The sequence below is a fragment of the Malus domestica genome, chromosome 05 (genome assembly GCF_042453785.1).
Source record: "Malus domestica chromosome 05, GDT2T_hap1".
Taxonomy (NCBI): Eukaryota; Viridiplantae; Streptophyta; class Magnoliopsida; order Rosales; family Rosaceae; genus Malus; species Malus domestica.
This window is the reverse complement of record NC_091665.1, coordinates 34,167,824-34,183,052: the sequence shown is the minus strand read 5'-3', so window position 1 is coordinate 34,183,052 and position 15,229 is coordinate 34,167,824. Positions and strand designations below refer to the sequence as shown.

General features: G+C 38.0%; 2 protein-coding genes across 2 annotated transcripts; both read left to right on the top strand.

The window, feature by feature from the left end:
- The first annotated feature begins 924 nt into the window (after positions 1–924).
- On the top strand, positions 925–7,932 carry LOC103407022 (protein PAT1 homolog). The gene is made up of 5 exons (XM_029102778.2): positions 925–1,491; positions 2,171–2,304; positions 2,543–2,593; positions 4,208–4,271; positions 4,807–7,932. The coding sequence occupies exons 1-5, from the start codon at positions 1,404–1,406 to the stop codon at positions 6,933–6,935; spliced, it is 2,466 nt and encodes an 821-aa protein (XP_028958611.1). The 5' UTR covers positions 925–1,403; the 3' UTR covers positions 6,936–7,932.
- Positions 7,933–11,681: 3,749 nt separating this feature from the next.
- Positions 11,682–13,491, top strand: LOC103426761 (glycosyltransferase 6-like). The gene has a single exon (XM_008364840.4). It carries the CDS (start codon positions 11,880–11,882, stop codon positions 13,206–13,208), a length of 1,329 nt encoding a protein of 442 aa, XP_008363062.2. The 5' UTR covers positions 11,682–11,879; the 3' UTR covers positions 13,209–13,491.
- Positions 13,492–15,229: the final 1,738 nt, after the last annotated feature.

Genomic DNA, 15,229 nt, shown 5'->3' with positions numbered 1-15,229 from the left:
ATAAAATGTCTACATCAACTTGGTATAAAAATATTTGAAGAGTTTTCTAAAGAAACATTTTAGAGATAGCTTTTAAGTCAACATGTATAAAAGAAGTCTTGCTTTTTTTTTCTTTTTCTTTTCTTATGAAGCTATGGATTTGATTGAGAAGGGGATTTGTGCCTAAGTTAATTAATAAAAATCAATCTTGCACTTGAAGTCTCAAATTCAATTTTCTTTTCAACATTGGTTTTAGATGAAATTTTTCTTTACCCACTTCTAACAAAAACGTCAATGAGAAAACATTAATGGTACAAAAGTTTCTAGAAATAAATTTGTATGCAAGATTACAATGGAGCATTACACTTTTTTCAATCCAGAATCACAATATTACCCTTTACGTATCTATCATAACAGTTAAAATAAATAATTATTATTACGCTGCAAAAGTGCACGTAAAAGACATAGAATAACTTCATTAACACGCTATAACTGTCTCTATTCCATCTTTATTTTCTATTCCAAATCAATTATTATCTTTATTGTATTCATTTTAATATTCACTCCCATACCTAAACATGACTTTAATTCGAGTGTGGGTCTCCTTTCAATGGTGAGTGTTTCCTCTCACATCACCCCTACTTAAGGGGAGGAGGATTCTCTCTTTTTCTAATCTCTCTCCTCTCCTCTTCCCTCTTATTTAAACGGTTATTGTACGATTTAGCCACGTTAAGATCTTATATTGATTTTTTTATAAAAATAATAAGACAAAAAAATAATATGTAAAAAAAGAGGAGGAAAGAAAATAAGAATAGAAAGGGAAAGAATCTTACTTGCTACTTTAGCCCATATAAATCAAGAAAAGCATTTCCACTACCGACTTCTACAACCTCCTTTTATTTTTCAATTTTATTGTATTTTCTAAAACTTTTTCAGAAAAAAAAAATATATATATATAAAAATATTTTCACCTCACCGTCCTCTCTTTATTTTATCAAATCCGTCGATCCAATCCCAGTTTTAATAAACCAAAAAATCCCTATCAAAATATTAGAAAAAAAAGGCTCAAACTTTATCCCCTGCCTGCCTGTCTTAGGGTTCTTTTTCGTCTCACAAATCCAACCCAAAGACAGCAGCTTGGCCGAAACCATGGTGGATTCTTGTACCCCAACCACTGTACAGTTCTTCTCACCAGTTTTTCAATCGTCAGCTTAGCGGAAAAACCTCACACAGATTTCAGCTTACAAGGGTTTTTGCTCCTCTGTTTTTAGATTCAAATTTTGCTTCGGAGATTCGGTTCCTGATTAATTTTTAGGGTTTACTGGGTTCTGTTCAGTTTTCGCGTTCTTTGATTACATTTGAATATCTATATCTATATATATATACGTATATATACTGGATATATAGGAGAAATAGTGTAGGAAATGGAGGGGTTTGAAAGTAGGGGTAGTATTCAAGAGGCTGCCTCTTCTATCCCGCAAGATCTCAACCAATTGCAGCTTAATTCCTCAGGTTTGTTTCTCTGAGCTTTCTGGGATTCTTCTGTTATTGGTTTTTCATGATTTGCTTTGCTGTTTTGATTATTTAGTATTGTTTTTGGATCTGGGTTCTGTTTGGCTGCTGAGAAAACAGACCGTAAAAGTGGGAAATTTAACTGTGAATTGTTAATGGAGAATTTGATACTGTTTACTGGAAACCAAATGGAACAGTTTTTGGATTGCTGTGTTGTTCACTTTGGTGTTTGGACTATGTTCCGTTCGTGTTGTTTGAATGTAGTTATTAACTACTTTGTGGTTCAGCTTAGGATTTGAATAATTGTTGGACAAAGGTTTAATATAATCTCGTGCTCGCCTATGCTTTTTTGCAGCCAATATAAATATGGTTTTGGTGTGTCTTTCAGATAAATAAAATGTTCTGCAGTCAATCGGAGGTCTCCATACTTCATAATATTTACTCTTTTAAAAAAGAAACCCTAACTTGGTTAATTATGTAATTAGTTTTATACAAGTTTCAATTCTCTATGTCAATGTATGAGACTCAGTAATACAATATTTTCAATAGCTATTTGGCTTCTTGAATAAGTAGTTGCATGGTGCTTTATTGGAAAGTGTTCTTTTTTCTGCTTCATTACGTAATTATTTGGAGCATCATTTCATTCTTCGTTTGACTTTGACTTCTTCATTTTATGCAGGAGAGGTATTCGACGCATCGCAGTATGCATTTTTTGGTAAAGATTCTGTTGAGGAAGTTGAATTGGGAGGTTTAGATGAAGAGGAGGCTCCAGTTGGGTTTGATGAGGAGGAGTTTCTGTATAATAGACAAGAGGTTAAACCTTTTGTTCACTGATTTTTATAATAATCCCTAAGTAAACATGTGCAACCTGTTTGGTGCATGACCGAACTCTATGTCCCTCGTTCCTCCTCTCATATATATATATATATATATATATATATATATATATATAAGTCCCTCTTTTCTTTCTAAGTTTTGACTGTTGTAGGTGTTAAATGGCAGAAGGAAAAATTGCAATGGGTCGAACTAACTGTTTTTTTCTTATTGGCAGGTTGACATATCTCTATCTGATATTGATGACCTATCATTAACCTTTGAAAAGGTTAGTTTACTGCAAACTTAATGATGCAGGTAGTAAAGATGCATTATTTTGTATAAAACTCTCAACCAAAATGAAGCGGGTTAAACTAGTCCTGATGTTTAGTTATTAGTGTTTTCATTCTGTTTAATTTTCTGTTTCACAATGGGCGAGGGCATTTTGAATCAGAAAATTCTGACAATTCAGTTGGGAACCAAAATGTGGGAAAACTGTGTTCAACATCTTTTAAGTCCTGTTTTTATTTCAGTGAGTGTTCTTCTTTATTTAAAAAAAAATTATGACAAGTCAGTTGTTTGTTTGGTAAAACAGGGTAGAATTATTGGTTGTTAATTTATGTGCATCTTAAGATGGAACATGAAGAGTGGTTGTTATTTATTTATTAGTTACTTTTTTTTGTGGGAGGGAGGGGTTAAAGGTGAGTTGGGTGAGTAGTTTGGACGGTTCCAATAACACCGCTCTTATCGAGGGTGGATAGAGTATAGCAATAGTGATAAAAAGATGAATCTTAGGTGATGGGAACCGCTCTCATTGAGGGTGGTTGGAGTATAGCACTACTGATAAAAAGATGAATCTTAGGTGATGGAACTGCAAGTGGCATACCAACTTAGCGTGGGGGAAGAAAGCAAAAGTCTTATAGGGCTAGCAGTTCATTTGGTTTTATAAGGTGGCTGCTAGGAGAATTTGGGGAGACGGTGTTAGATTTTGGGTTCTCTATGCACACCATCGCAGCTGAATGTAGGGACCCTTATGATGGGATATTTTCTTTTTTAATCTGTGCATGCTCATTTTTTCTTCTACATAATAAAAGTGTGTTGCTTCTCAGAAAATATGGCATGCCTCCATCTTGCATTTGTTCTCAAACATTCAATTCTTGCGATTGAATGCCCTGCCCTTTTAAGATGTTTTATTTAATCATGTTGAGACACGAAGAAATCATTAATTTCATAATTTACTGTTACAATTTTGTATCATATGGCCTTTATATTTACTTTAGTGAACTGTGTGCTAGTAATTTGGGTTAATTGTTTCATGACAAGAAGTAGTGGAGTCTGTTTATCTGGAGTTTACCATGAATTTATGATCAACAACAGTGTAGCAATATGAATGGAATGCACCTCTTGTAGTGGACCTTGGATATTTCTTTTGTAGTGTAGCATTTCTCTTCGTCCAAACCAGTTTCTCTATCAATAGGTTTATTCTTTTTGAGTTGCATGTTTAGGGCAAAATTCATTGCACTGTGAGTTAGGGCGTGCTGGTTGTGGATAATTATGTTTCCTGAATGTGTTGTTTCTGTTGTGCTTATGGTTAGACTTTAAATTTTGCTTGGTAGGAAGCATGAATGCATGGTATTTTACTTTTGAACCAGCAAATGAAATTAACACAGGCTACTTATATACCTGGTTATAGGAACTAACATTTTTTAGGTCAAATTTTTGTGTGAAGTTATAAGTTCTGTAGAGAATTTGAAATCTGGCTGCTAATATTAATCTAAGCTTTCTAATTCTGTGCTAACTTACAACATACCGTTTGAAGTTTGAGCCGTAAAGTTTCCATTGTTGTTATTATATCTTGAGGTATTTCTGGGTTTTGTGTTCTAAGTCACTGTTTTGGCTGCAGTTAAACAAGGATGTTAGTGGAACTAGGAGTGCTGGAGTAATTGGTGATAGAGGATCCAGAGAAAGTGAGTGCAAATGTCGGTTATCTTTTTTTTTGCTAAGTTGCTATAACCCTGCTTCAAGCCTGGTTCTGTGTAGACTGAATATCTTTTCAGTTGATTGCAAAGCCTTCATTTGTTTCTATGATAACACAGCAACATTATTATTATTATTTAATGGTTTCTGTTAACCCGGCCACAATTATTCTTATTTCATGGTTTCTGCTGAAACCTTGTAAAGTATAGCCATAGGTAGGATATTGAAGAAGTTCCTTTTAGGTTGGATCTGTGTTATATTATGATGCGAAACCTAGAAGTGAAATATTTACTTTGACCGTTTGGTTTTGACGTGCACATCATTCTATCCGTTGGAGAGTTTTTTCTTCATTTGTGTTTAAGCTTTGATGAAAAGTGCTAGTGGCGTGCTGTGTTTGGAATCAGTTGCAGTCCAATAATTATGACTAGTCGATTTGAGTTCACTGTTGTGTCCTTGAGGACTTATTGAATATATTTGATATGTTGATGTCCATAGAAGCTTCTAATTATAACATGTTTCTTCCAGGTTCATCTGCTGCTGAGTGGGCGCAGGAGCATTTTCCTAACTGGATTGATGAAGAGATACTTGATGCTGAAAGCACTCAGGATGGGAAACGATGGTCTTCACACCCATATTCTTCAGCTCGTCCAGCAGACTCGATGCCTTTGTATAGAACTTCTTCATATCCTGAGCCCCAACAACAGCAGCTGCAGCAGCAGCAGCATCAACATTTTTCCAGTGAACCAATTCTGGTGCCGAAATCAGCTTTCACTTCTTATCCACCTCCAGGTGGCAGACCTCAGCAGGCTTCGCCAAACCGCCAAGCAAGCCACCTGAACCCATATCTTTCTGGTGGGCCCCAGGGGGGGTTGTCTTCACCAAACCTATCTCCTTACTCTAGCTCTCAACTTCAACTGAATGGATTACCTCATGTATCGCATTTTGGTGGAAATTTGCCTCAGCTTAACCCTGGTCTCTCTAATAGCCGACCCCAAAAGCAATGGGCCAATCAAAGTGGTGTTTATGGAGATCATCCGGGTCTTATGAACAATTTGTTGCAACAACAGCTAGCTCATCAGAATGGTTTAGTGCCTCCACAATTGATGCATCAGCAACAGTCACAACCACAGGATCCTAGACTGCATCATCCAGTTCAGCCATCATTTGCTAATTTGTCGGTAATGCAGTCTCAACTGTTTAACCCCCATCTTTCTGCATCCCCGCCCTTGGTGAGCAAGTTTGAAGCAATGCTTGGTATGGGTGATCTTGGAGATCAAAGGCCAAAATCAGCTCAGAAAGTTAGACCGAATATGCGTTTTTCTCAATATGGATTTGATACAGGTAGCCACAGGAGGGAAGGTGGGTGGCCACAATTTAGGTCCAAGTATATGACAGCTGATGAAATTGAAAATATACTCCGAATGCAGCTAGCTGCAACACACAGCAATGACCCATATGTCGATGATTACTACCACCAGTTTTGCCTTTCAAGAAAATCTGCTGGGGCCAAGTTGAAACACCATTTCTGCCCAACTCAATTAAGGGATCTTCCTCCTCGAGCACGAGCTAATACTGAACCACATGCTTTTCTCCAGGTTGATGCTCTTGGGAGAGTCCCCTTCTCCTCAATACGGAGGCCTCGCCCTCTTCTTGAAGTTGAGCCTCCAAATTCATCTAGCCCTGGCAACACTGAACAAAAGGTTTTTGAGAAGCCGCTAGAGCAGGAGCCAATGCTTGCTGCTAGGGTTGCAATTGAGGATGGGCTTTGTCTTCTCCTGGATGTGGATGACATTGATCGTTTTCTACAATTCAATCAACTCCAAGATGGTGGAACCCAAGTGAGGCGTCGGCGGCAGGCCTTGCTTGAAGGACTTGCAGGATCTCTTCAATTAGTTGACCCACTTGGCAACAATGGCCCCACGGTTGGGCTTCATAAGGATGATCTTGTATTTCTAAGGTTAGTCTCACTTCCCAAGGGCCGGAAGCTCCTGGCAAAGTACCTGCAGCTTTTATTTCCCGGTGGTGAGCTCATGCGAATAGTCTGTATGGCCATCTTTCGTCATTTAAGGTTCTTGTTTGGTAGCTACCCTTCTGATCCAGTGGCTGCAGAAACTACAAATATTCTTGCAAGGGTTGTTTCATCATGTGCTCGAGGTATGGACCTTGGTGCACTTAGTGCCTGTCTTGCAGCAGTGGTTTGTTCCTCAAAGCAACCCCCGCTTCGCCCCCTTGGAAGCCCTGCAGGAGATGGGGCCTCTCTTATCCTCAATTCAGTTCTTGAGAGGGCAACTGAACTCTTAACTGATCCTCATGCTGCAAGCAACTACAATATGACCAATCGGCAACTTTGGCAGGCCTCCTTTGATGAATTCTTTGGCCTTCTGACCAAGTACTGTGTAAATAAATATGAAACTGTAATGCAGTCACTGCTAATGCAGGCCCCTCCGAATGTGGCTATTATTGGCTCAGATGCAGCCAGGGCAATTGGTCGTGAAATGCCAGTTGAACTGTTGCGTGCGAGCCTTCCTCACACTGATGAGCATCAGAGGCAGCTGTTGTTGGACTTCACGCAGCGGTCTATGCCCATAGGATCATCTAGCAGTGGTGATGGGGGAAATGGTTCTCACATGAATTCAGAGTCTGTGCTGAGTTGATGCTAAACCATGTGGAGAACCAAGAAGCAGAATTTCGAGAAAGAAAAGGAATGAGAAGACATTCTATTGGATTGCGAAATTATTGGGTTCTTTTCTACTTGTGCTTTTACTTGTGAGCAAATGCAACATCTTAAGCGAATAAAGTGGGTGTTTAAGAGCATATATATGGTTCGGGTAAGTTTAGTAGTTTAGCGTCGTATGTTATATTTTACTTATTTCCATGCTTATCTTGAAAAACTTGTAAGCAAGCCTCTCTTTGTAATCCCTTCAAATCCCGAGGGATGGTTTTCCTATTTTTTTTTAATGTTTAGGAGGGGGAATTGGCGGAGTAGATATATTTCCTCAACTTAGGAGCTTATTTTGATGCTCTGTTGTGGAATTTTAAAAATAGAGATGTAGGAGGGCTTTTATTATGATGCTCTGTTGTGGTATCTTTAAAAAGACATGTAGGAGGAGGAGGAGGAGGAGAGGGGTTTATGTACAGCTTTCGGTTCTGTTGATCTCCCACATTCTTGCAAGGAAAAGGGTGTGACCCGGTGCACCCAACTTTTGCTGATGCGGGGTTAGGGAAGGCAGATGATGCAGTGACAGCCACTCCGGACAGATTGCTTTCGCGACTTGAATCGACAATTCTTAGTTAATTTTCGGGCCAGTCTTCCATTATGAAGGCTCGCATTCGTTTACTAATATTAGTATTGAAGAATGTTGGATGTAGTATTTGTTATGGTTGTGTTCGATTCTTCTACAGTAATGGCATCAGGGGCCGATGCAGATAAGGGTTCTCGTCTTCTACACGTAGTATGTTTTTTCTGTGGGTTGAGTTTTGAACTTGAAAAACAGTATGTTCCATTTGGTTGGTGCTCTCTGTAGATGCCCTGTAAACTCATTGTTTCAGTTGACTATTAAGTTCTTGCATCTTATTAGGCTGTGGGCGGCCGGGTAATATGTCGCCATCTTGTACTCTTTTCGTGCGATATATCTCCTGTTACACCTAGAATCTCCCCTAATTTGGAGTTGCTAGTTTACTGTTTGTTGGATGTTACGTTTCCGTCAAATACCTTTTATCTGAAAAAAGAGGAAAAAAGTCGTTTCTTACCAGAAAATGCCATGATCCTTGGTGATTTTGAAAATCCATCAAATGTCATGATCCTTATGAATCTAATCACCGCCTTCGACAGTGTAAACTAAGTTTAGGTTCATTTTTTGGGTCAATAGTGAGTGAGAGTTGAAACTTGAAACTCTTCGAGTTAGTTTCGTTTTTTTGTGTTGCAGATAGAGAGAAAATATGTTGGGAAAAAGAAGTGTTTTGACGACTGAAAATTGGAAACTAGAAACAATTATAATTTGTTTTCGCTTTTATGTTTTGTTTTTGTATAATCAACTTCATTTCGGCCGCCTCCCAACTACTATTTTCGTCCTTCGTTCTTCATTTTTATTTTCTTCCTTCGTTCTTCATTTTTATTTTCTTCCATATACTTTTCCGCATAACACAAACAATGTAAATTCAAAACTAAAAACTAAAAGTGAAATAGTTATCAAACATGTCCTAGTGTTTCTTTACGGAGAATCCTGGCTCGTCTTGTTTCATTATGATTGATCCTCTCGAGAGTTCAATGTCGATGGTGTATCTGGAGAACGACATGCGTATTGGCTTGGTATCAATGTAGCATGAACAAAAATATGGAGGCCACGAAGACGAACGTTAGCTGTTGAGATGCTGCTAGGGTTCCATATGGAAGATGCTTTCACTTTCAGTCTCTGGGGTTTTGGAGGAACTTGGGAGAGTGGTAAGTGTGATGTCGTATTCACACTGCACATATATTACCACGGCTAAATACAGGAGGGTTTAGATGTCGTTTTCAGAATATGGCACAACTTATTTAATTCACTCAAGAGGTAGTTCCAAATCGATGCACCAAAATTGTGAACCATTTTTCAAGTTTTCCACACTTGGTGTGCTCGTGTCGACCAAATGCTCGACGCCAAAAAGACCTTTTTATATTTGTAACAAGACTTTAAGGCAAGAAGAAGACTTTGTAGCAACAATTTACTTGGATTTAAGTGTTAGTCATATCTTGCACTCTTCGAATTTTGAATTTTGGAGGTCCCTTATCTTTTAAAACATGAAAAAAACAACTATGACTCGTTTGGATGTGCTTTTAAAATGACCGAAAGAGCTTTTAAAGAAAATATTTTTTTGTTCCAAAAGCACTTAAAGTGCTTCCTGAAAGAAGCACATGATTTGTGCTTTTTCCAGCAAGCACTTTAAGTGTTTTTCCATAATTTATTTACATTTTTACTAAGAATTGATTTCAAAAACATTTTCACCAAAAACATTTTCAGTCATTTTAAAAGTACATCCAAACGAGCTTTATAATGTTTGAAATTGCTACTCCATTAGCCTCACTTGACTACCAAGTGAACTGCTACTTTTTAATGTAATGCGTGATAGTTAATCACCATTGCCCATAGGACGCCAAATTGATGTTGAAAGGATCATTTTTATCTCTTCCTATATCAAAAGGGTTAGGAATTTTCGTTGAAGAAATTATTATCAGTTGTCTTTTGTAGACTCAAGTTAGCATCCTACGTTAGTAAAAATGGGTTCATCGAGTTCTAGGTCAAAAAACAACGATTCACTAGACGGTTGGGGGTGAAAGAGGGGTCAATAGTGCAATAATTCTTAACTTCATAAGCATTTTGTGAAATTTTAAAAAGATACATGTCGAGCCGTCACAGGCTTCAAATCATAAGATGGTCTTTAGGCTTATCTTGCGTTTCCTAAAAAGAAATAGATAATTCAACCACCATTTCCTAATAAATGTGCCTAAATATGAAAGCAGTCCACAACTGACAACGTCCTATTTCTTGTAGGGAACTTTCAAGGTGAACTTTAGATTAACAAGTTCTCCATATTTGCTTTCCTAAAACTACAAGGCCCGATGACTAGATATTATGCTAAAAGCAAACCAATTGTTGAATAACTTGTACATTCTGCAAAGTATACAATCCCAATCCACCTTTCTTCTTTTTCCCTTTTTCTTTCTTTTGGAATTTTGAAGCACTCAAATTCGTACTAACCACAACCCTAAGAATCTACCACGAAGCTTGGAAAGTAAATTAGAAGAAGGGAAAAAGAAAACAGAAAATTGGAGTTATGGATCTTCAACTTTGGTTTAATTTCAGCTTTGGTTCTTGAATAAAAAAATCCGTGAATAATGATTTATGAACTCATCGCACTGTTAAGCAACAATGCTTTTGAGTAACACCACTAGAATTTCTGCCTAAAATAAAAGGTTTTAACAAACAAATAAAATATATAATTAGTTCTAACGAGTTACTGAAAGAACTATTACTCTACATTGTGACAAGTTCATGTACTAATACTACGATGTTTTATTTCCGAATTCAAAAACTCTAATTTCAATTTTCTCAACAGAAAAAGGAAAGAGACACAATTGCATTTATAAGCACCATGTGCAAGTTCATAAGAAATGCAAAGAAAACAATAAATTTGCAAACGTGAAATGCTAAATATATGTTTGAATTAAATGTCGATTAACGTACTTATTTCTTATTGGTGACACATTATTTGGTTTGTAAATTTAGTGTAAAAATTTGATCTCTCAAACATTATCCTACGTGAAATATGTTAAATAATAGAATGGGCCATGCTTCCAAGAAACAAGAAATTAATTCAAGCAAGAATAGTCCATGCTGAGATCTTCAATATAAATTGGGAATCTCAATTCCATATTTTTTTACCTAAAAAATTAGGAATTGGATCCTCTCATGAGCAAAGGCTCGGGATCCTCTTGATTCAATAACACGGGCCGTTGAATTTTAATCTAACAGTTATAAATAAAAGGCTCCTCTAAAAATTATAATAATTATAATCGTTGAATCAAAATTTAACGACCTAAGTTAATAAATTACGAGTATCCCAAACCTTTGCTCATAAGAGGATCCAATTCCAAAAAATCAATCAAATTCTGCAGTTCTTGGGCTTTGTAATTTTTGTCCACAAACAAGTTAACGCGGCCACCTTTAGAACAGCAGAAGGGGCATCAAGTTGTCTCGGTGGTCAATTAAAGCAAAGCCGACACTCAAGCGCAAAAAGAGATTGAGCAATTAAGCCAACAAAGTATGTAATTCCATTAATTAATTAATGGATTAGAATACTCCACCCAACTTTATTCAACTTTAGACTAAAGATTATTAATTCACGAACCAGTAATTGAATTCTTTCCACGTGTTGAGATCGATCGAAAATGAAACTTTATCGTATGGTACTATAACATCGGAACGTGATATAATTAATTTAGCTGTTAGGGTATAGCATTAAGAATCGACCTAATTGACTCTTTACGTAATTTGACACATGAAAAAGTAATTCATTCAAAAGATATTTCACCGGTTCAATTTGTTCATATTCTTGAACGAAAAATTATTATACGACATTAGAACACAACAAAGTAATTTAAGTTTTAACTAAAACACATATTACATTATGATGAACGATAAATTAATACTTGATGCAATAATAATAACCAATCCATGTGTTATAATACATGCATGCTAGAAAAATACTAAGGAGACTCTCTTAAAAGTGAAACTCTACCCAAACTTTATGATATCTTATGTTTTTAACATAATATTTTATAATGTTAACACGAGAATTAACGATAAACTCGTAGGTCAGAAAATCCATAAAGACTTGAAAAGTCTCCTTAGAATTTCTATGCATGCTATGCCATGTGAGTCTCTATCTTCTAGACCTCTAGTAGAAGAGAATAATTTCTCAATGAGAAGTACTTTATCACCCAATAAAGACTTTGGTATTCATGCTTCTTCCTACTTAAACTCTGCTCTAAGAACAAAACAGATTTAGGCAAGCTGCCACTTCCCAGTTCCCACTGCTTTCACTACTCTTTCTCTTAAAAAATGGGTTCCTCAGAATTCTCTCTCTTCCAACCATCACCAAAACGCTCCGTTCTCCACAAAGCCCCTTCCCTAATAGCAGATGGCTTTCTCTTCGTCGGAGGTGCATCGTTGGCTCTCTCTGTTGTCTGGGCTCTCCTCACCTTCATAAACCCCACCACCATAAGCTTCGACAACATCATCGCATGGAACGCCGGGCCATGCGGACCCGACTTGCGCTCTGACCCGCCGGAACCCACGTTCTACGACGACGAAAATCTCAGCTACGCGTTTGGGGAACCAGTGAAGGATTGGGACTCCAAGCGCAGAGAGTGGCTGAAGCTCCACCCTTCATTCGCTGCCGGAGCCGCCGTGGACAACAGAGTTCTTCTCGTGACTGGGTCACAGCCCACAGTGTGCAAAAACCCAGTTGGGGACCACTTGCAGCTGAGGCTCTTTAAGAACAAAGTTGATTACTGTAGGATTCATGGGCTCGACATATTTTACAACAATGTTTTGCTGGATCCCAAGGGTACTGGGTTCTGGGCTAAATATCCGCTTTTGAGAGCGGCTATGTTGGCCCATCCCGAGTCTGAGTGGATCTGGTGGGTCGACTCAGACGCGGTTCTCACCGACATGGAGTTCAAGCTTCCGTTGGAGAAGTACAAAGACCACAACTTGGTCGTGCATGGGTGGTGGAACATGTTGTATGAGCAGAAGAGCTGGACGAGCCTCAACGCTGGGGTTTTGTTAATAAGAAACTGTCAGTGGTCACTGAACTTGCTCGATAAGTGGGCCAGCATGGGCCCACAGGGTCCCGATCCCAAAAACTGGGGGAAGATCCAAAAGTCCTTGATCAAGGACAAAGCATATCCAGGCTCTGACGATCAGTCGGCTCTGATTTATCTCTTGATAAAGGAGAAGTCGAAATGGGCGGATAAGATTTACTTAGAGAGCGAGTACAACTTGCATGGGTACTGGCTGGGGATAGTGGACGGGCTTGATGGGATAAGCAAAGGGTACCTGGAGATTGACAGGGAGGTGGATTTGCTAAGGAGGAGGCATGCAGAGAAGGTCAGCTTGTTTTATGGTCAAATGAGAGAGAAGTACATGAGAGAGAGAGGGATTTGGAGAGAGAATAAGAGGAGGCCATTTGTGACGCATTTCACAGGGTGTGAGCCTTGCAGTGGAGAGCACAATGGAATGTACACTTGGGAGGCTTGTTGGAACGGGATGCAAAAAGCTTTGAATTTTGCAGATAATCAAGTGCTTAGAAGATTTGGGTTTGTTCATCCAGACCTACTCAATTCTTCTTGGGTTTCTCCTTTGCCATTTGATTTCCCAGATGCTTGAGTTTATTGGTTTTCCTTTGTTTAATTAGTGTGTAATTCTGCAGTTTGTGCCTTTTGCTTTTAATAGAATGTGTAAATATGTAACAAGAGAGCCTCTCTGTGGAGGACTTAAGTACGCCGGCCCGCGGCGTGCCAGGCACCGCGCTTTTGGTCTAGGGCATGGCCGGCGGTGTAGGAAAGTCTCTCTCCTCTTGAGTCTGATTGCACTTCGATGCACTTCTGGATTGTGTTGGAAAGTTGGATTTTAAGCAACGTTCAAGATTAAACAGACATATTTCTTGAAATTTAAGCATGTGTTTAGTCTTCATTCCCACCCATATAATTTACAGTAAGTCTTTGATGTTCTTTGTATTAACCTAATATTTCTCTTCTTTCTTTTCTCTTAAAAGACTGAATTTGTCAGTAAAGAATTTTATAGTGTAAATTATGGTGAGAATTGTGCCTTCTTGAATTGGTGCTGCAAAACGATTTCCATGATTACACCAAACTAAGGATAATATTAGGAAACCAAATTTGTAAAACAAATTATGCATCACCAAGATGAAATAAGCACGTTAATCAACATTTAAGTAATAATTCAATAATTAAATACCACGTCATTTGGTTTTTAAATTTGCAAATTTGATTTAAAAATTTGATCTCTTTAGTATTAATAGTCTAATTTGCTCCAAAATGCTTAAAGTATAGCTTGCAAGAAAAATGATATAAAACGCAAACTCCTTTTCTTATATTTCTCTCATATCAAATAAATCCCACACAAACAACATTCTCATTGAAGAAATTCTTGGGTGCGGTCGTCTGTCAGTGCATACAAAACACCCCATATCTCTTGTTTTGGTCCAGCTCTTGTGTTTGATGATAATTTGTTATGAATGTCCATATTGAAGAATATTTCGGATATTTATAATTAAAGGAAAATATTATTGGCATTCCAAAAATCTTATTCTACACTCCTTACAAGTGTATTTTTCTTTCTAAATATAGAACGTTTGGAGTGTAGAATGAAATTTTTGGAGTGTCAATAACAATTCCCTAATTAAAAGATAAAAATTAGAAATAGAAAAGTGCACTTAAACCCATCTTCCAAATTTTTTGACTACATCGTTTTTCTTTATTTAGCGTGCTTGATCATATTACCCATGAAACATGATACTTTGAAGGGCCTTAATTAGTGGAGCTTGACACGCCCGCGTGGCTCTCATGCATGCTAAGAGTCAAAAGACTACAAAGTTGACGGACCCTATAAATTTCGTTGTCATGCCAGGTCTCCAAACTGGAAGAGTCGCCCACCACCAATTCCGTCGCTAAAGCCGCCCTAATTGGTGAGGAAAATGATACTAAGCTCCAACCTCATGTCAAACCCGTGACACATTACCCATTGAACTGCATGCCACGCATAGCCGCTAGGGTTCAACAATGGAAAGCAACTCATCATATTGCCACCTTCACAAAGGCCCCCAAAGGCATCGAAACCCCACAGTGTTTTCCATTAGGGCCTAAGGCAGTTCACACTTGAGTTAGACGATAATACAGTATCTTAGAGTAAAGACGATTTAGGGTTTAGGGGTTGAATAGAATAATCCGGGCATTGTATGTTCCATGACAGTTTTTATTTTTTCTGCCTTTTTCCGAAGGCTGATAATTATTCATAACTGTTAACTTGACATCAAAGAAGAGTTCAACTCAGTGCTTTATTTCTGTCCTAGTTTGCATCCACTCTCAAACCTAAGGGCGAAAGTCCTACACTCTGGGGATCTACATTGACAACTACTCCTTAACTACATTTTCCACCCCATTCATGTATTAACCCAACCCTGGCACACCAGTTATGCAGTTCAACAATGTTGCAATGAAACTTCAATTCATTGTTAAATACTAACCAAATCCAGCCTTTCTTGTTACTGACCTATCACTTTTATTGCACAAAATGTGGTAATAAAAGCACAAACCCTACCATAGTAGGGTCTTCCCAACGCAGTGAACACAAATTGTACGAGACAATGTGCAGATTGAATACACATA